General features: G+C 41.6%; 1 protein-coding gene across 3 annotated transcripts in view; it reads right to left on the reverse strand.

Annotated features, from left to right (window-relative positions):
* The window catches only part of cdh23 (cadherin-related 23), a 195,409-nt gene that overhangs the window by 41,191 nt on the left and 131,697 nt on the right, over positions 1–22,521 (reverse strand). For all 3 annotated transcript variants that reach the window (XM_026191131.1, XM_026191130.1, XM_026191134.1), the window contains exons 14-27: positions 15,443–15,507; positions 14,415–14,652; positions 12,196–12,301; positions 11,904–12,031; positions 8,926–8,998; positions 7,889–8,005; positions 7,371–7,483; positions 7,070–7,177; positions 4,572–4,761; positions 4,117–4,262; positions 1,548–1,767; positions 1,010–1,162; positions 685–798; positions 24–172 (exon numbers count right to left, since the gene is read on the reverse strand). In XM_026191131.1, coding sequence (XP_026046916.1) covers positions 24–172; positions 685–798; positions 1,010–1,162; positions 1,548–1,767; positions 4,117–4,262; positions 4,572–4,761; positions 7,070–7,177; positions 7,371–7,483; positions 7,889–8,005; positions 8,926–8,998; positions 11,904–12,031; positions 12,196–12,301; positions 14,415–14,652; positions 15,443–15,507 — 1,920 coding nt within the window. The remainder of the gene's footprint in view (positions 1–23; positions 173–684; positions 799–1,009; positions 1,163–1,547; positions 1,768–4,116; positions 4,263–4,571; positions 4,762–7,069; positions 7,178–7,370; positions 7,484–7,888; positions 8,006–8,925; positions 8,999–11,903; positions 12,032–12,195; positions 12,302–14,414; positions 14,653–15,442; positions 15,508–22,521) is intronic.

A 22,521-nucleotide genomic window follows, 5' to 3' on the forward strand; every position in this document is an offset into this window, starting at 1 on the left:
GTGTGGGCGTGTGTATTTTTCACCTGAAGGATGCTTGTTCCTCGGGGAACACTTTCCAGTATGCTGGTCTCGTAACTGTTTTGGAGGAAGATGGGTCTGTTGTCATTAACGTCCTGCACCTCGACGAACACGGTAGCCGTGCCTGTCCTTCGGCTGCCAGCCGGACCGTTGTCTATGTGCAAAAACAAACACGTTTGCATCAGTTTCAAGGTTAACATCAATTTTAGACATTGATAACAGAAACAGACACACTCACTGACACAGACTAAATAATCTATTAATCCTCCTAAAAGAGATTTTTTATATAATATACTTGACTCATTAAAAACTGGGTCATTTTCAGCTGAATGAGGACAATGTGCACAGTTTTACATTATCTCTGCTTCTTCTCCCAGCGCTGGCGTCTCTGGCCTCTTCAGCAGATAAGCTACCCCCACTCAATGCTTTCCAAAACAGGAAAACCTCCGAGTTTTTGTTCTTTTTTTTCCACACAGGAACAAAGGCAGTTGAGCAATGGTCTGAAATCACTGCAGATGTGCAGGCAGTTTTTTTTCCTTACACCATTATCATGCATGCACAAAGAAACAAGAGCAGCTTTGAAGATAAACCACATTATTTAAATATATATATAAACACACAGTATGTAAAAATGACAAAGACAAAAGATCAAGTTTTATGACACACCTATAGCTTCTATGATCAGAGTGTACGCTGCTTGCGTCTCTCTGTCTAGACCGACCACTGTCCGAACAATGCCGTCTCTGAAACCCACGCTGAATTTACCATCCTGATTACCATCTAAAAATGAAAAGAAGTCACAGTTTTAGAAATTAAGCGCATTAATATCTGTATGTAGTAAAAGGCACATGCAAAGGAGCTCAGTACATACACAAACTCTCACATGCATGGATGGATTGAAGGAAGGTACGGGTGGCACACAAAATCTCCCGTGGCTTTAAAAACTTTAACTCAAGAACACAGAAAAACACCTCCCACCGTGACCTCTGACCTGTGATGAAGTAGCTAAGTTCAGCGTTGAGACCCGCGTCGTTGTCAAAGCAGCTGAGGCGGGCTACAGTGTGGTCTCTAGGGACACTCTCCTTCAGGGAAACATTGTACACGCGAGGGTTGAAGGTGGGCGTCTCATCGTTTACATCCAGAACTGACGCACGCCACACACAGAAAGACACGAGGACACACGGATAGATGCACATGAGGACAAATAAAGGCAGCAGGGTGGTGCAGTGAGTAGTACATTTTTTTTCCTTTTTGCCTTTCTTGCTCAGGTGTCCTGTTCTCTGGCTAATGGCAGCAGATTTTCCAATCTTCTTCAGTCACATCCAGAGCAATCAGCCCAGTCCCCATTTGGGGTTTTACAAATCCCACCAGCAGGTGGCAGCATTTTATTCAGCAGATGTTTGAGAAATCAGAGGTGGGCTATTTGCCGTAATGAAGCAACTCTTTATTATTTCATTATTTTGGTTTTCAACTTTCACATTAGGGTAATTTCAGAGAAAGCAAAGGTAAATTAAATCTGAATCTCTCACCTATGACAGTGAGGGTTGACGTAGAGGTACGAGGGAACCGTCCTGCATCATATGCAATTATCCTCAATTGGTACTGTTGGATCCGCTCACGATCCAGGACTGCTGATGAGGTGAGGACGCCAGTGGAGATGTTCAGGTAGAAATCGAGGCGAGGCATTCCCATCTGTAATGCTAGTGTAATCAAACCATTCTTATCTTCGTCAGGGTCCTCAACCTGGATCTACAGAAGAAAGAGAGGAAGCGATACAGAGAAAAGAAAACCCATAGAAGATTACTCACAGGGTAACAGATAGCAGATGGTGAATAAAATGTGGTTAAATTGTGTTTATTTTAACTGATTAAAACGTATTATTAAGTGTTGCAGTGTTATTTGGCAGTCAAGTCTTTTAAAAAAAGTGAGAAATTCCTTTAGGACTTTGTGTTTCTGTCTGTCATCGCCTATCTTCACTAAATATGGTGATAATATAATCCTCATTTAAAAGTTGGGACAGAAAATATAAATAAAAAAAGAATGAAATTACTTTGACATTTAATAATTCCAAATTTAATCACAATAAAATGCAGGAAACACAACAAATATTTAAATTGTTAAAATTGACCATTTTGAGAAACGTGTATATACGTATGTATGGATAGATAGAAACATATATATATATATATATATAAAGAATAATAAAAAAAATTACACATGACATATAATGTAATTGCAAGGAGGTATTTCTGTAGTCTATTGATTACTAGATAGTGGAAAAGGGGTGGGATTAAATAAGCTTATGCTTCTTCCTGCTCCTTTTTGAACATGAAAGTTATTTGTAGTTGTGTTTGCTCGTTTGCCTTTTGTTTTGCTTTGTTCATTTGTCTCTTTTAATTCTATGCTGCTGTACTTTTTCAACATGTTCAAAATAAAGATTCAATCAAAAAAAATCAAAAATCAAAAGTGTAAGCTCATTTTGAATTTGATGACAGCAGCAAGATTGTTGTTGCTCAAGACTTCTGAGTATTCTTTGTCCTATTTTTGGTTTGTGATGATTCAAAATGATTCATTATGATTCATGATGTTTCACGATTTTTCATCTTGTCCGCACTCTTCTACTCTGAAGCCGTACTGTTGTATGACATTAACTGCGGTTTAGTATTGTCTTGCTGAAATATGGAAGGCCTTCCTGGATGTGAGCATGTGTCGCTCTAAAACCTGAATATACCTGTCGTCATTGATGGGGCCTTTCCAGATGTGCAAGCTGCCAAGCCAATAGGCACTAACACAGCCCCATACCATCAGAGATGCAGACTTTTGAACTGAGCACTGATAAGAAGCTGGATGGTCCCTGTTCCCTTTAATCCAAAGGAGTCAGTATCCATGTTTTACAAAAGGAATTTCAAATTTCAGTCAGTTTGACCACAGAACAGATTTCCATTTTCCCTCAGTCCATTTTAAAGTTTTGCCTCAGAGAAGATGGCAGTGTTTGTGCATCATGTTCACATACGGCTTCTTCTTTGCACGACAGAGTTTAACCTGCATTTGTGAATGAACCTTGTAAATGCAGACCTGTCTGAGGGCCTGGAGATCATGGACTGCACAGATTTTTAGAGACTTTTAATGATATTATGCACTTTAGATTTTGATATATTCAGTCTGCACAATGCTTCATCAGGGAAGATTCATCTGAAAATCTTCCACAATTTGTAGAGATAATTTACCAATACTACCAGTAGTCGGATGGTAACAAAAAGAGGGAAATTAGTCCGAACAGAGGGGATTGCACTACCAGAAGGCAACATTGTAGACATCTAAAAAAGCTACAAGTACCTGGAAATTACAAAGGGAAATGGGAATCATAAAGAAGCCATTAGGAAAACTGCACCCCCCAAATACCTGCAGAGAGTAAGGCAAGTCCTGAAGAGTCAGCTGAATGAGAAGTAGAGGATCTGGGCAATCAACACCTATGCCCTGTCACTGATCAGATACCCTGCTGGGATAATAAGCTGGCCAAAGGAGGAGGTAGAAGCTACTGACATCAAGACAAGAAGCCTCCTCACCATGCATGGATTGTTTCAACCCAAATCCAGCACCTATGCACGCTAAGCGAACAGAAGGAGGCCGAGGACTAGTGAGTGTCAAAACCAGGATGTCCAGGATGAGACAACAAACATCCATGAGTACATCAGGAATATGACCACAACCGACTGCATGAAAACCTCAGCCAGAGAGAGTGGTAGGGTCCTGAGCTTGAAGGATAAAGACCACCAGCAGGGCGAGAGGGGAAATTCTTAGATTTTTACACGTCCTAGTGCATTACTGGGTTATAAAATGAAATCCATGTAACAAATTGTAAGGAAGGATTTATGATAGGACAGAGCATAAAATAAAAAAAGTGACTAAATTAGTCACTAAATAGTATTAAATAAAACAATAGGGATTAAACAAATTTACGCTTCTCCTGAGTCCTTTTTGAACATGACTATTATGATTTTCACTATTAATTTTTTCCTTGCATCATTTTAACATGTACAAAATAAACCCCAAATGCAATGGAATACCATTTTACAAAGCACCAGTCTTTTATTTTACCCTAAAAAATGAGGATCCAATGGGAAGTCCCTCAGGTACTTCAGCCACAGATGGCAGATTAAGGAAGGTTGGGTCATTGTCATTGAGATCCAGCAGGTTGACAAATACTGTGGTGCTTGCTGATGCACGCAGTGGAGGTGTACCACCTAAAGAGGGCGCCAAAGGGATAGATAAAGATATATTTATATGCACGCACACACACACACACACACACACACACACATACACACACACCATATCTCATGGTCAAAGGAGTTTATTAGCCACCGTAAAGAGTTTCATGGTCAACATAAAACTTTAGGAATGAGGCTTGGAGGAAGAGGCTCATCGCTGAGAACTGAAAACTATAACGTGATAATGATACATTACAATTTAAGCTTGCTTTTGGATCCCCTGTAATTAATAGGAGCATTTTACAAGCACAAACCAACATCATACTGCAACACACTACTCACGGTCGACAGCTGACACGACGATAGTCCTCATAAGAACCGTGTCCCTGGGGTTTGTGCTTTCCCTGTCCAGTGTTACCCCACTGGTGCGGATCTTCCCAGTACTGCTGTTGATGGTGTAGAAAGGATTTTCTGGATTGATACTGTATATCACTGTCCCATTCTCCCCATTGTCAGGGTCCACTGCCAACACCTGGACACAGAAACCAGTAAAGAAAACCCTTTACTTTCATTTGCCTGAGCTCTTCAGACAGCTTCCTCAAAACCGTTTACTATACACACATATATCACCCACATATAGAGATATATAAAAAGCTAAATTAGTGGTTTACTTTGCAAAAACAACTTAAAGATGAAGGGATGATCTGCAACAGAACTTTTCTGGTGAAAAAAGAAAGGAGGAAGAGGAAGGAGGAGGAACAAGAGAGGGAGGGAAAAGAATAACAGCAGCTGAGCATCGTGTACAATTCCTTTCAACTTTCCGAACACATCAGTCAGCTAAAAGAAAAATAGTAATGTCTCATTTTGTGACACAGAGTTGCGATGGGTGATGAATGCACGAAGCCGGGAGCCCAGCTAAAGCACAGGCTGATTTTTAAAGAGCTGATCAATTATTCAAAGCGCTGACTAAAAATGCTGGAAACTGGTTAATTGGTCATTAGAGGAACAAAGGTTTTGCAGGTATTTAATTATTAAGGGGACATGGTAGGCAGGCATCTCAGAGCCTCATTGATTAGCAACTGCACAGACAAAGGCAGGTGATATAAGACAGGGAGAAGTGCCTGACCGGGGCCCGTTGAAATGATCAATTCTGGCCCGAGCAGAGCACATTAAAAGATGGAGAGCAAATATATTAGCCTTGTCTATTGAACTGTGGTCCTCGTCTGACTGCAGAGAGGCAGAAAAGGGAATATTGTTTTGAAAGGCGATCTTCGAGGAGGCTTACGGTGTGTGTGTGTGTGTGTGTGTGTGTGTGTGTGTGTGTGTGTGTGTGTGTGTGTGTGTGTGTGTGTGTGTGGAGGCTGCAGCATTGATGGTGGGGTTCTCTGAGATTTGAGTGGGCTGATCCTTGCACTGGACACAGCGGCCAAATTCATCGGCTCACTGGACACCTCCAGGAGGACTCAGCAGGTGGCCTCTTGTCACCATGGAAACACTGGCTGGGCCAGGGATACACTGGGGCCAATTACAGGACTGTAAGCCTGGGTGGTCAGATTTATTGAAAAATGGTCAGAGGAGCAACTGTGTCTGTCCACTGTGCACATGGAGACACATACAGTATGCAGCGCAGTGCTGGATGCACCATGAAAGAAGTCAACTGATGAATAACTACAGGAGATTAGGAAAAAGTGGCAACATTTTAGCAGTGCAAAGCTTATCTACCATTTCTTTTTCTCCACCGTTTCTTCATTTCACTTTTTTTTGCACTGCAAGATGGGTTCTTGCTTATTTCTCTGCGTAGAAGCTGAATAATTTGCTTTGCGTATGACTGCGGGCTACATTTTAATTAGCAATTGGACTCCCTTAATTACACTCACTGACGCCTCTTTAATTAATGGACAATCAGGGCTTAATTAACAACAACACATTGCCAAAGACACCGGCAGGACAATGAGAGTTTGGGCTAATAGAGGAGTTTACTTTGTGATGACCTATGCATGACGGCCATTTGTCCATCGATAGCCGAGTATGTAAGCAGATCTATATTTCAAATGTTGTTCTTCAGTTAAAGCAGAAAAAAATGGATGATTCAATCTTCACACTTTGATCACTCTGTATCTGACACTGAGTATTTTTTTTAAATTAAAAACACATCTTTGGCATGCGTTTTCAAAATCAGATTAATCAAATTAAGCTGCAAAATACTGATTCAAAACAGGAAAAAAAAAAAAAACGAATCAAATGACAGCAGTGCACCAATCAAAAGATATAAAAAATTCAGTAACTTACTTCTAAATTCATTCACCACCCGTCCTACACGAAACTACTCCAGGACCACAGTACTGACTTTCAAAGTAATTGCAGTCCCAACATGTGCAAAGTTCAGGCTTTTGCCCCCTTTTAATATTCTCGACCTAATTTCAAGTGTTTTTTTTGCTGCTATGGTACAGGACGTTTTTGAAAAAATATATAAAAAATATTCAAAAACATGTACATGTGTTCAAATGGTTAGAATTTCTTACTGTAATGTTAATTAAAAAAAAGTCAAATTAGTCAAATTAGTCTGAAAACCTAGTGTTATTTTAAATAGCTCTATAATAACTCTCCTTCAATCACCGTGAAGGAGAGGTCAGAGGTCACACCCCACTCTACACCCCTAAAATATCAGAATTGATGTAATTGTGTTTACAGACAGAATGACACACATGCTAGTGAAAACATAACCGCGTTGGTGGAGATAATAAACATGTAATTTTAGTATTATTATTACAGTGTGCCAATGTTACTATTAGTAAGACCACCTAATGAATCAAGTTACAAGTTGGGCTAGAGACACTCACAGAGATGACATCAGTGTTGATAGGACTCATCTCAACTACGTTGGCATTATATGGCTCGTCTCGCCACATGGGGGCATTGTCGTTGATGTCCAGGATGGTGATGTTCACCTAAATTCAGCAGGAGAGGGAAATTATTGTCATTAACTGACTATACTGATGCAATATGATGAGCCAAGTCCGATTACTAGTACCTCATAGCTTTTATACTACAGAAAAAAAACATGCCATGGAGCGTCTATGCTGACGAAGCAGAATTTATTGATGTCAAATTATTGGTTGATGAGTGATATAAAATTGTTACCGTGGCAATCCCAGTCTTCTGCTGTGGGCCCACGCCTCCATCCACTGCTCTGACTATCAGGATGTACTCTGACTTCAGTTCACGGTCAAGCAGTGCTGTGGTAGTAATCTCTCCTGAAACACACATGGTATCAGATCAAAAGTGCCAAGAAAGGAAAAAGAAAACAACAAGAACAACAACAGCACACACTCAGAGAGTGCAAACCCCCGCAGAGACAGCTCACTTTACTTTAGCAAACAGTATTATATTTTATATGTATTCATTTTGTTTTATTTGTTCTTATTAAAGGTACTTTAAGAAGTTTGTAGAGTAGTAAAAAAAAAGATTTCTTTTTCTTTTGATGAGGATCGCTGTGGACACGGGGTGCAAGCCAGTCACAAAGTGCACAGAAGCAAAGTAACCAAAAAAAGGTTGTGCATACACAGATTTAAGTAAGCCATCACTTCCAGCATGATCTTACAGTCAAATCTAAAATCAGTTTTCCCTGGTACAAAGACACACCATGCACACACATGTACCTGAGCGTGAGTTGAGACGGAACTGAGAGGAGCCCTCCAGGGAGTAGATGAGTGAGGCCTGGCCAAACTCCCGCGAGGCGTCCAAATCAGTAGCATTCACAAGCAGCACAGTAGCCCCTGCAGAAGGGGGGGGTTAGACATAAAGAAAGTTACAACTCACTGAAGTGAGAGACAGTATCATGGAGAAAACATGTGAAGTCTAGGAAAAGGGAAAGAAGGCAGGGATAGACGAGCAGCAGAGACAGACTGAAATGGCAAACACAGAGCTAGTGTCTTCACCGCCCCCATCCACAACTCGACTGATGGCATGACAGTGAGTGGGTTTATGGATTAGTGGATTATCAGCTTGTTTGGCACAGCCCATACTTGGCACAGACTTGATCAATACCCTGGCAGGCAGAGGGGATGAGAGGCTAGCCAGAGCCGCAGGGTTAGCCCTGAGCGCAGCCTTGCATCCCAAGCCTCGGGCCTTCAGCTCAGGGCCAAACACTTTAGACATAGTCTCCTAAACCTCGAGCCCCGGCCCAAGCAGCTCAGCTATGCGCTCCTTCAAAATCGGGCCCGAGGAATAAAAACTGGCCAGGATCTGGCAGAACTCGAGACAGAGAACAAGGCGGTCAAATATCTCATTTCCCTCTAGCGACTGGAAACTAATCTATTGTCTGGGATGAAAGAGTCTTTTGAATGCATGCATGAGAATGAATATAGCATCCAGTGATTTCCCTTGAATAGTCAATATCCTATTCTGACTGAGAATTTTAAAACATTATGCAAAATCAAAACAAATAAGACAGTGCAGGCCAGAGGATGGAAATAAAATAAAACATTTTAAAAAAGAAAAAAAAAAGGAAACACAGCCCCAAGACAGCAGAGCCATTTGTTGTATATCCTAATAGTAAGGCAATTCGAGTGAGTGGTGACTGTATGTGCAACACATGGTGTTTGTCTGGAGTGTTTAAGTGCTGTGTTGGCTGCGCCGACCAGAAAAATGTATTCTAGCAACTAAACTGTAACCCCAAACGTATGAAATGACTCACCAGCGATAATGTTCTCGGGGATTTTGATGATGTAGGACTGTTTGCTGAACTCGGGTGGGTTGTCATTTTCATCCTGGGGGAGGTACAAACATCAACAACAGCTTGAGTCAATGTGCTAAACAATGAGAAAATGCTAATGTTGCTTAAAAAAGAAGAGTTGCTGAAACTGTCGTCACACATTAACACTGAGATTAGCAAATTTGGGAATTAAGACAGTGAGAAGCACAAACGTTTTTAATAGCATCAGTGCTGGTGGAATCTCTTTGAAGATGGCTACTGAGCTGAAAGACCCTATAATATATTATTTTACGACTTCAAACACTTTGTCATGCCGGCTGCTGTTTTCACTGTCCAATCAGAAACTATTTTGTGGCTACTACACTAACTATCCCACCAGTGAATGCAATGTTAGGTGTTTTGTGGCTTTAGGAGAAAGAAAGTAGGCTGGACAATAAGTGGATTGATGCTCAAGCTGAGGTAGATATTAAAAAAGAAGACACTGTTGCAACAATATATGAGAAAATAGTTAGAAACATTATTATTATTGCTTCTAATGGCACTGCCTGAAGCAAAAGAGTAATCAGGGCCTGTATACTGATAGGAATCACGGACTAGAGCGTGCTACAGCTTCTGCTGAAAAACAGACTTTGTAAGAGTATTTACATTTCCTCACAACCTCCCACTCGCTGAATTAGACTATTTCACACCAACACATCCAGTTGTGTGGCTATTCACAGAGAGTTTCCCCACTGTGTGAGCCGCTGAGAAATGTTAACACTTTAACAACAGTCACTGGCACTATTATCTAGCTGGGCTCTGTGCTACGCTGGCGCAAAGCATTGTGTGTATGTGATGCTGCCAGCCACTGATAAACCCCTGTGGTGTGAGTCACGACACTGTGGAGGACAGCAAGAGAGAGAGAGAGAGAGAGAGAGGGAGAGCATAATGAATTTGGCACATCTCTCCCAGTTGTTTTACACAATATTTCTCTCTCTTGTAGGATGTGTACAGATATGATTACTGTCCGTGCATATCAAAGAATATTCCAACTGGATTCATCCATTCTACCGCCATTTTTTTCCCTCTTATGAACAAAAGGTTTCATGTCTAATTGATGGCTATCATGGGAAATGAGCTTAAGAGCCAGCAGAGAGACTGTTTATTAGTGTTGGGTTGTTCGTTATATTTTTACAGCTGTATTTATTGCACCTTAGCAAAGGTCAATATTCATTCTTTTTTTAGTCAACAAAAATACAATATTACACCTACAACCTGATTAATGTGAGAATTTGGACACATATTAGACAGCTTTCTGTGACCACAGTTCCAACGCGAGTCGTCTTGAACGTGCAAGCATGATGTCATTACTGCCTTTAATTAGGACATTTGAACGACCTCCGTTCACATCAGCATTCAAACATGGTTCAAAGATAACTTAAAAACCCAAAAGCATCATGAAATGAAACCATATAGGTGAAAATTTCCCGTGCATAGCATCACAATACGGTCTGTCCCACGAAACAAAAGAGAATTCTTCATGTACACATTTGCAGGGAAACATGCATCAAAAGCTCTGAATCACTATCTTGTAGGATCAGAACCCAGAACCTCATGCAGAGTGTTTTCTTTCCTCCATCCTTTAATATATTAAAACATCTGTGATGCAGTGCGGGTGCGAGTAGACAGCTGTGACTTTTTCTAGTGCCTCAAAATAAGACATTTACTGATAAGACTGACAAGCGAACTGGAAGCTCAGATAGCTGCACAGACTGCGATAAAGCTGCAGACAAAGTTGCAGTGAGACACGGGTTAAAAGGATTGAGAAGGTAAACAGTGAAGGAATACTGAAAGCAATATGTAAGTCAGAAACATATGAAACAATCCACCAGATGAGGCTGGTGACACCTGTCACAAACTGCAATGTGGATTTTTATAAGTATAAGGAAGCTCTGTGTTCATTCACTACATATGATATAAGAGCTCTGTGGGCTTCTTTCCTATTTTTTAAAGGGTTTGACAAAAGTGTCTTAAAAGTGGGGAGACTGTAAGGATTTCTGTCGCAGGGTCTGGAATTAGAAAGAATCTCAGCTTTGATCAAAATAGTTACTATATAAAGAAGTTATTTACGTTGTGAAATATTAGTTGCAAATAAAGTCAATAAATGGGCATCTTTAAGTCTTAATGAATTACATGCAGGTTCCACATCAGCTAATCTTAAGAAAGAAAACAGAGGTTGAAGGCCGCTAGGGTACTAGTAACTATTTTAAAGTTGTGTTTATAATCCTAAAAGTGCCAGCCGCTTAAGCATGCTGCACAATGGTAATGGGGAAATGCATGTTTTCTCTGATAGATTTAGCATTACTAACCTCTGTGACCTCTGTGCAAGCACTCTAGTTACACTGAACTGTTTGAGCCCTCTTAGACCTACCTTTCAGGTTTTATTTCCTGGAACAACTAACAAACCCCTGAACCCAGAACAACTAAACTTCAAATCACATCTGCTTGCGGGTTTGCTGTAAATAACTTTGGAAGAACAGCATTCAAATGTATTTGACATCCCGGGAAAAGATGCCATCCCGTTGGTGATAATGTGAGGTCAATAACATTTTTAGACATAAGCAAGGCTTCATAAAAGCTGCTATATGCCGATGGACAGTACATAGCAAGACGTGACAGTTGTTGCTTAAGGTCATTAGTCTTCATCTAAGAGAATGTACAAAGCACCGGATGGTAGAAAACGTTCACAGCTTGAATAAGGCTGCATACTTGTGATGTTTATATTTGGGTTATGCAGGTGGAAAACATGCTGAAGATTTAACCAAGTCAAAAGCTGTGTACTCGCAAAATACTGCTCTGTGTCTGCATTTGTTGACAGCTGTCAGCAAAAACTGCAGGAGGAACTGATACTTGAACCTCCAGTTGTGGCTGTGTGTCATTAAGTTGTTGCTGTTGTGTGTATGTTGCAGGGTTATACTTACAATCACCTCCACCGTAACAGGAACAGTGCTGTTGAGGGCTGGATTTCCCCCATCTTTGGCCATCACTGTCAGATAGATCATACCCTTGGGAACCATCTCATAGTCCAGAGGTCTGATGACACTGATCACTGGAGGAAGGTGCACAAACATCACATCTTAGTAAAATTGCTGGTCAAATAATTATTATAATCCCAAATAATCCAAGCAAAAACTTACGTATAAACAATCCTTGGATATATAATCTGTTTTTAGCTTAACGCGCACACTCTTAAACTCAACCACATCTGCGTACCTGCGTAACCTTCCACCATGATGATACGGAAGTAATCAGGGAAGGGCGACGCTGAAATGATGGTATATGTCAACACGTTGTTGGGAGGAGAATCTTCATCTGTAGCCTGTGATTGGGCACAAGGTGTGCGAGAGTAGACGATGTTAGTGACTTGTGGCTCAGTAGGCCTTTTTATACATCCGGTGTGTCTTAATGGTGGCAGACGTAATGCTGGAAGAGTGTGATAGCATGCTGGCTTAGAGGAATCAAAGGTGTGCTTTGTGCACAAAAGCTTCAGCTTTCTGGATCTGCTTTCTACACATGCATACAGTACATTACCACCTCCACTGCCGGCTTCAGGGCGGTACCTCAAAGCACTCTTATTTTGCCTTTTTACCTTTTATATGGAGCAGTGAGGTGTAATAATGGTGGGGTTTTCCCACCTTGAAAAGGGAGTGCAAAAGAAGCTATTGACAGGCAAAGTCTCGCAGAGTGCGATGGGACAGATGTTGCATTAGACAGTGATAATATTTATGACTATATGTCTGCACAGCATGGGTGTTTTTGAGTCTGAGTGTATATGTGCAGCCAGGAAAGTGTCAGTCAGCGTCGATATGTTATTGGACAGATTAAAGCTGATTCTGGCTATTAGTGGCGCAGGCGTCAATACTGGATGAACACCAACCGAGCCTAGACAAGCCAAGCAGGCAGAGGACAGATGAAACCGTACTTTGCAGGTCTAATCCACAACAACAACAACAACAATGATGACACCCCCTCATTATTCTCGAGTTGGCAGGAACTTAAACACGAGTCCTCCGGCTGTGAGGGGAGTCTACTGGGCCCTCACTGGCATCATTAGAGGCTGGACAGGCTGTCAAAAACACTCACTTGTTTCCCTCCATAACACAAATCTCTCCTCTTTGATTTAACGCCAGAGTGTTGAGTAAGCAATACCTTTCTTCCCCCACAACTTCCTAAGCTGTGGCTTTCTCTTCCAGACCGTCTTCCTCTATCAAATTCCGACAAATAGTTTTGCATTACCACTCAAAGGTAAGAGGAGTTGGGGGCAGCAAATCAAATAGATGAGCGGCTAAGGAAGCAAAGGAATAAGGAGTGTTGAGAAAATGAAAAAAGATTTAGCTAGAAAGCATAAGCGCAGTGGTAGGAGGCACAAATCTCCAAGGCAAAAAGCAAACAACACAAGAGCCTCTCTTTGCTTTGTCTCTCAAAACACCCTCTCCTTCTATTTCAGCGTTCTTTCGTTTCCTCCATCCCTCCCTGTTTTCCTGGAGTACTCTGTGTGTGCGTGCGCGCACATTTATTTGTGTGTGCACAAGAGGTTCCAAGGCATACTGCTGACACACACAATTATGCGACCGGCTCCCTCCCTCCCCTTCCTCCTGAGGCGGCGTATTAATATCAGCAGCGTTTAAGGTTAGCTCAGACTAATCAAACACAGCGAGCCAAAGCACTGAGCCTGGCCATCAGCTCGGTTCCCACAATGCAAAAGGCAAACTGCCATAGTGTAACCGTAGCAGCGTAAAGCCACAAGGGATGTAATAATCTTTCTCTTGTGGGTGCAATCAAAGCAAACACTGACCCACTGGTTACCACTGTGCCTGCGCACCACTGCCTTATGTGTGGCAGTGACTGATGGCCAACACAGTAAGCTGACCTGTTCTTTTTGGATACAGTGCAGACAAACATATTACTGCGTGATTACAGTAACAGAGAAGGAACACGGAAGAAAGACGAGAAGGGCAGCAAAGCCAAAAGGTCTGGGAGTCAGATTTGTGGTGGGGTTTGAGTGAGATTCTGTATAGCAGGGTGTAGTTTTTATGTGAATGTACCAAATAAGTGCAAGAGAACACGGGGAAATATTCTGTCTCAGTGCTCAGTGTGTGGAATAATTTCATTTCAAATCAATAATAAATAAACATTATTTTTTATCTTACAACGTAGTTTGTTTATTGCAACCAAACAAACTGTTGCTATGCGGCACTTCAATACCATTATGGATGTTGATCTTAGTCTCGAGTGTTAATATTTAAAACCCGCGATGGTCACAGGTGTATGTTTATGGGGTATTTTACAGCAGCTATAAACGGGACACGTTTACAACACTGTCTTGTAAAGAGCATGTAATTTTGCCAACAAATTGTACAGTAAGCATGCTTTAAAAACTCCACCGCCTTTTGTGTGTAGGTGCTTCTTCGACCTTATGCGTTTATAATCACCCTGAGTCGTGCCACTGACTGCACAGTCTGTTCGTTCTCTCGCAGAGAGCCCACGTACGCCTCCTTTTGGAAGAGTGGCGCGTTGTCGTTGACGTCCAATACGTTGACTCGGACCCTCCCCGTGGTCTCCTCCCCACCGCCGTCCTTCGCCAGCACAGTCAGCGTGAAGCGGCGCATTAACTCATAGTCAAGGCTGGCCTGCAGAACGACCCAGCCTGTCTCTTCGTCAATTGAAAACCTGCAAGAGAAAAGTGAGGTTAGAGGCCCATTTTTTTCCTCCCTGTGACTACAAGTGCACCGCACTAACTTTATTTCATAAGATTAATATGGCTAGCTCTGGCTGTAAGCACAGAAACCCCCAACACTGTCCCACGGACCACTCTCTACCACAGGAAATTTACATCTTTGGACTACAGCTCCAAAGGGGCCAATTAATTCTGGCAAGCAGCCCCTATGAAACTAGAAATCCAGAGAGTAGTTAGAAAATGACACAGCTCTGGGTGAGAGCCCAGTAGTCCCATGCAACTGGCACCCAAATCTTTTGTTTGTGAAAGGGAGCCAATCAGGAGAAAGCTGGCTTAAGAGATGGAGAAGGTAGCTAAAGACAGATTTTAAACTGTCATGCAAAGCTGCTCAAATATATATAATACAGAGTTGTGAGCAGGGAGGTCCCCGTATTGTGTTAAATAAATAATTAAATTATTTTGTTAAAGACAGAAAAATATACATATTATAGGAAGCCACAGTAATGGTGGTCTTTTAAAACACTGGCGATTATTAATGAGTGAATTATGTGAGTGTTAGTTTTTCTAGATGTTTGTGGCCTGAAAAGAGCAGACGTTGAGATAAGCGCCAGACATTGTTGTAGCTCAGCTGTCTCTGGTGATGCTGTGTGCCAGAAACAGTGCGGTACAATTGTTAACAAGGGGCCAAATAAATGAAAAATTAATGTGTTTGTGTGTGTGTTTTTGTGTGTGTGGACTGATTGACTATGTGTAAGTGAGTGTGTGTGTGTAGCTGTGTCTTACTGGTCTGGCTCATCAGTGAAGTAGTACCGCACAATCCCAAAAGTGCCTGCATCTCCGTCTGTGGCCTAGACGGGCAAAAACCCCAAAAAACAAAAAGAAGACACACATTTAAAATCATGTTTATTTTTGTTTATTTGCTTCCCAGTAAAGTTTTACAGTATGTTCAGTTCCTGTCGTTTGTCGATTTAAATTTTTTATCCTGACTTTTTTTTTTTTTTTTTTTGCTTCTCATCCACTTTAACTTTTGAGTCACTTTCAATTTCAAGCATCATTTGGCTAAACTATTTTCATGTGGAAAAAAAAGTTTTGTGCCATGTGTCTGTGTACCTTGATTTTCTGTGCTGTAGCCAATTAGGAAGGGAAGTTAATGTTGAACTTTTGCGACATGATAGCAAAGACACATTATAATCTTTTTTTTTCACAAACCAGCCATGAAATATTCATCCCATTCGAGACAATGTATCTGTTATGCTATTCCTCTGCATACATTTGTGCCTGTCTGTGTTGAAGTGTGGGGCAGCATGAGCTCACTTGTCATGACTGCACTTTGCTCCTTTTCCTAAATTTCTCACTCTAACAGCTGTCTATGACTCTCTGATAAAACATGAAAGCCATGCTTCACGCTCCAAAGGTGTTGATTGGATTAAGTCTGATGGGAGGAGTGATACATTTTCCTCACCCGCATGACCCGCAGTTGCCTTAAAAGCAACAACAATTGCTGTCATAAGTTTTGCAGATAAAAGGGGTGTCAGAAGAAATACCATAGAAAGAGCAACACTTTTAGAAATCTTGTGCTTAATGAAATGCCACATTAAAGCAATCTGTCTTTGAAAAAACACACACAAACACACACGCCTGCTTGTGTACACGTGAACTGGCGTTGTGTTGGCGCTGATGGATCGAGGCTGGAGAGGGTGTTGTAATAGAGTTTCACTTGAGTGCCTCTACAGTCAGTTGAAGGGCCAGACTCAAACGTGTCTGCAGCCTGCTCTGTCAACCACAGTGCTGGTCTCTGTGATTCAGTGATGCCCCGATACCGACCTTATTATGTGGACCTCTGCGTACACGTGTGTGTCCAGAGTGTGTGCTTTTTTTTTCTGGAACGCAGCTGTGACATGTCCTTGTGAGCGCGGATAGCTGCAGCTATCAATGTGTTTTCCACTTCCTTCTAAAAATTACCCTATGCTGTTTAGCTGAAGCTTGTAATTTCACAGAGCTTCGAGTACATTGTCCGGGATGGCAAATCGATGTTTCTTTTTAATGTCCGAACGGCCCTTTCTCAGTTGTCAAGTGTAATGGAGCACATCCTGCTGAACAAGTAGAGAGCGGGTTGCTAAATACAAACGGAGTGTTTGGAAATCCAGTCAGGTTCTAATGTTAACCTTTGAGTTTTCATCTATTGAGTCTGAATGACTTCATCATTTAATGCCGCTCAGCTGGCTGCCCCCCCCTTCTCCGTCTTTGCATTCCAGCCCATCCCTTCTCCACTATCTTCCCCTTTTGCCTGCTGTCTTTTCCTCACTTTCCTCCCTGCATCCGAGCGCCTTTCCACGTTCTCCCCTCTCCTGCACGTATCTCCCTTAGCACACCCTTGGCCCTCGGTGCCTCCCTCCCTCCCTTTGCTCCCAGGTGAGTGACAGGCCCATAAGTGCTCCAATGATAGTGGCAGGGGTGTTAGCGTGACAGCTATCGAGGCAGTGACAGGAGCCCGAGCCCAGCCTGGGAGCCAATGTCGCTTCTGCTGCTACAGCCGAACTGCTCTCGCTACGACAGACAGACAGACGGGGCAGAGCGAGAGACAGGCAGGGAGAAAGAGAAATGAAGAGAGGTAGACGGCATCCACTCCCGTCCAGTCATTCACCAGCCAAACAATCGCCATGGTCCAGTCACTTTGCCAACTGTATGTCAAAGACTTTCAACTTTAGCCACAGAAGGCCCTCAGCAGATGGACGGCAGAGACTGGTTGGCAGAGGGATTTTGCAGCCACTTAGCATCCTGGGAATCGGAATCATTGACACCAGTGTATTATGCACTTGCCCCTCGTTGCCATGGCAGCTTAAACTTCTTTCTTAGTCAGTGAGTTGGAGGTGATAGAAAAGTTGAGGTGGGGTGCACAGGGAGAGAGTGAGCGTAGGACTTAATGAGGAAAGAAATGACATGGAAATAAAGCTGGGCAATGTGCCTTACTAATGTGACTAAAATCCTAGCAGACAATTACAACCACCATTTAAAGTGCAGTGATGGTTCACGCGGATAAATAGTTTTCATGCTAATGGATTCATGAAACACGACTTTTTAGGGAGCCACTGAAATAACTGAAAAGAGAAAAACTCAAAAAGAAAAAAAATAAACTGTAAAGGAGGCATTCTGGTAAGTGAATGCTGTATACCAGGATAGCACAAAACACTTTAGGTATATCACTACTGTGTTCTACTACTGTGTACAGACTATGGTGCAGATGTACTGATAAATACCGGGCCTAGACTGTAACAGCGCTGAGGAGGAGGGCACTGAGGTATCAGAGTCAGCGTCCTGATCAGAGTCCAAACTAAATTGTTAAGAAGTTTCTGCACAAAGAGTCACAGTGCTGCTGATTGCCACTATAAACTCTGCAAACCCTAGGGTCCTCAGGCAGTAACTACAAAGAAGAAATTAGTTCTCAGTTGACCAGTTTGGTTAAATGATGTGTTTCTTCACATCACAGGGGCAGAGCCAGTAGGCAAACACAGTTCTGTGTGTGTGTGAGTACCTGTGTATTTACCTTTGTATTTTGTATTGGATGGTGTGTGTATGTGTGCGCATATGTTTGTGAACATGTGAGAAGGATACACATGGACAGAGATTCATAGGTTCATTCAGTTTTGAGGTAAAAATGCACCCAAACCATTTACAGTATAAACAGCTATTATTACACTCAATTGCTTTCAAGAGAAAACGGAAATGAGAGCTTCCCCTCAAGGATGGCTGAGAGACAAGGCTAGTCTGTGTGCGTATGTGTGTAAGTTAGGGCTGGGATTGAGGGAGTGGGGGTTTGCAGGGCCGTTTTCCTTAGCGAGGAGGTTAAAGCTGCACGGGCTTCTCTATCTTGAGTGAGCTAAAATTTGAATTGATTGGCTACCAAAATTGCTTTTTCTGCAGGAGCTTTGGAGGCATGGAAAAGGAAACCAATTACTGCCTGTCAAAGCATGCTGTCAAAATAGAGATGACCCCCAGTCCCAACACAGACAACCTCCTCTGTCTCAGTGTTGCACACCTAAACACAACCACAAAGAAGGGATAGCAAATGCGGACCCACATGTGCACATAAACAGTAAAAGTAAAGCTGTCCAGTCTGTGAGAGTGACTGTGGAGGAGGCGGTCCACAAGGTTATCGTCCTGAACTTGGGTTCCTCTGCTCTGGTTAGGTTTCCACACTACTGATTGTGGCAAAATCATAGATTAACATTCATAAATGCTACGTAAGAATTAAGGCCCAGAGAACAATCATTTAATCAAACACTGCTACATCATTGTGAATACTTAAATCAGTACACGTACAGTACGTTACATGTACAATGTTCTTTGTGAATAGATAGTGCTAAACAGTTTTTAGTGTAAATTTGTGCCTTTTGTTTTACACAATGAATATGGCGCTTACAAAGAAGACGAATAAGAACCTCTTTTGCCATCTCACTATATACGATATATAATTAAAATAAAAAAAACATGATAATTTAACATCCATGTCTATTTTTCTATACATAAGTAAAGTGAAAAATGGACATAGTTATATATAGTTATAAATAAAAGACAGAGGTATTTTCAGGTCTGAGACGTAAAACCAGTACAAGGTGTCTTAAAACTGCACTTTTTTTTAAAATGACCAGCAGGTAGTGAGTCCTCTGGATGCAAAAAGGGTGGTATACAAGTCTTTGGTAAAACGGCCATCGGCTTCCTTGTCTGTAACCTCAGGCTCATTTATCACGTTGTTAGGCAGTAAGCGTGTAGTGTCGGTTTCACAGTCAGATCGCATGACGCATCCTTTTTCAAAATAAAATGGCGATGGTGAACCGTACTTCACTAACTGTCAAAATATACTTCATTAAAAGAATTCTGTCACAACAGCTCTGCTTGTTAATCATCAGCAACAAACTTACAAACCAGCAGTCAGAAGTGATTAAATTGCTTTGAAATACTGTATACACATGTCACATGGTAATATCTTTTGATATGGCCATGTGGTCCACATAATAAGTGAAGATGCCCTTGCTAAAGTTTAGGAACTCCACAATCAACATTACGCAACTTCTTTAATGAACAGATTAATGCAGGCTGTAGTGGTCTAAATTAATCAGATCTAATTGACATTAAAAGCTTAATTAAAGCCAGTGTTTCCTGTGTTGTGCATTGGTGGAGTAATGTAAGTGAACTTACACTACAAAGTTTGGGGAACACCGAATTGCTTTGTTCAACTTGAATGCTGCTTTCTGGAACTTGAAATTGTATAAGCAGAAGTAAATGGTTGGATGGATGGATGGATGCAATGCTACTGCAGACAGGAGAAACAAAATCAAACTAAAGCTGTTTCATCATACATATAGGTGCATTATTAACATTATTTAATTTAAGTTGTTTTAAGTTACAGAACAATGTAATTCCATCCTTTAACAATCCTCTAAAGAACATGGATTTAAAAAAAATTGGCGAGCTGACTTAATTATTCTGTAAATTAACATCAACATAACTGACAGGGGACAAGTCAACAAGTCACATTCCAACCGAAGACGTGTGAAAAAGTGAATTAAATAATTTAAATGTAATTTAAATAATTTAATTAAATAAACAGGTGTTGGCTTTCACTCAGATCTCTGTTTCTATGCCCACAAACTAACATGGGACCGTATAGAGCCTGTCTGTGTCTCTGATCAATTCTACAGAGCAAGACTCAGCAGAGCAGCAGCCTGGAAAAAGCACAGAAACTCAGATACCACGTCGGGGCTATTCAGACATGTGTCCAATTAATGATCACATATCCTGAACATCTACTGACTCAACACTCCTGTGACTGAGCTAATGAGTGAATTTTATACATTCTTCTTCACTTTCATATCGGACACACGAAGCTGTGCGATAAGACACAAAACTCAAACCCCAACAGCAAAACTGAAATGAAATACACCTCCCCTCCTCGGATCGCACTAAGACTGACCGCTCCTCTCTCCAGCTGTGACCTAGAGCACCTGCTTGGGGTTGATGGGAGCTGCGTGTGTGTGTCTGTGTGTGTTTTTCATGGCAGACACTTTAGTGCAATGAAGATGGCGAGTGTACATTTACGACTGCTTTATTTCTTCAAACCATTAACAAGCAGGTGGGGGTGCTCAAAGCAACCGCCGCCTGCCGACAGGATTGAACTGCCTGCTTCTATTATCTCCTGACCACCCAGATAACAGCAAGACAACGGGAACGAGAAAGAGATAAAAGTTTAACACTTTTCTAACAATGTCTCCAACAAAGAGGAGGGGATGTTTTCACGGCACACTGTGGCAGCTTGCAAGATAAATTCTGTCTTTGCATGAATATGTAGCCACTTTATCATTTTCCATATGTAGACCTCTGGAAAAGAAGTCTGTGAAAGTGAGAAGAGAAGCGAGGAGTAAGACAGAGAAAGAGAGATGACTCTAGTGTGGGCATAAGCTATAGACAGAGTTTGAGCTTAATGCAGGTCTCAGCGTCTGGCAGCTTCACTTTACCAGCAGGTCTTGATTTCCCCTCCTCTGTCTCCCTGTGTTCCTCTGGCCTCAGTGATGAAGGAATGACATTAACACAAGAACAGGGAGGATGTAGAGACACGATAAAGAGTAAAGAAAACTCTACAAAGGTGATGTATGCAAAGGGAAAGACAAAAATGTGTCTATAAATAAAAGTAGTAGAACTGAGGTCAACAAATTACACAATGACAATGGCAACAGCAGAAAAATGCGAACAAACAAACAAACCAAAAGTACTTTTAGATTTTCAGTAGTGATTTATATAAATGTAAAGTGAGCATCATAGAATTTAAGCTAAAAATATGTTAATTTGAAACCTTCTTCTTGAGTCTTGTATTAAAGATACATTATTTTCACATTTTATAGACCAGCTAATGCTCTGACTAAACATCACTTGTAATTTTAACACCTCCTGTGACCAAAAGCTTCCAGTTCTTAACAAATATTTCAATATTGTCCAGATAAAAATGAGCCAACATAGAAATCAAACTGGAACGGGAGCTTATAGTGTACCAACTCCTGGAAAGCACTCGCTTTTCATAACTCTCAGCGTCTGTCGATTCACCCTCTGCGCCGGACTCCCATTCACAGCCCATTTCACAATGTCAGGACACCCATGATGAGGGCCCCATTATTAACAGAAACTCTGTATGAGCATTCAGTAGCAGGAGAGAGCTGGTTTTCACCCCTTTTATTACAATAATGAATTATAATTGCTGTTGTGACTATTACCCTAAAAAACGCCTGTCTAAACAGTAGCGGTGGGTTCATCTGCAACTGTAATTTAAAACCACCCACTTGAGGCATTTATCACTGTGCCTTAAAACGCAGAGCATCTGCACAGAACTTGTAAAACACACATCACGGGAAGGTTACAAGACAGAAGGAGAAAGCCGCTAATACCAACTATACGAGGAGAGAAGGGGGAAGGCAAACTCCAGTATGCATAATGTGCATATTTTCAGTGCTCGGTGGATAGAAAGCACGAGCACTAGAGAACGTCATCCAAGCAGAAATGGGCAAAGAATCACAGAGCGAATCAGAGCAACACCTGAAAACCATTAGCAATCTAATGGTAAAACAGAAAAAGAGGAAAAAACAACAAGAACTGAGGGCATACGATAAATAAGAAATGAAAAAGGCAGATTTTCTGAAACCCAAGGAGAGGAAAAAAAAATCACAGTGATTCACTGATACGAGCAGCTGCTTGGTTTCCCCAGGGTAAGGAACAGACAGAAGAACAGAGCGAGAGAGGGAGAGAGAGAAAAAGACCCAGACAAAAGAGTAAATCACAATAAATATTTATAATGATAAGTAATGCTGCAGACCATA

Source organism: Astatotilapia calliptera, chromosome 13 (assembly GCF_900246225.1).
Source record: "Astatotilapia calliptera chromosome 13, fAstCal1.2, whole genome shotgun sequence".
In the NCBI taxonomy this organism is placed as follows: domain Eukaryota; kingdom Metazoa; phylum Chordata; class Actinopteri; order Cichliformes; family Cichlidae; genus Astatotilapia; species Astatotilapia calliptera.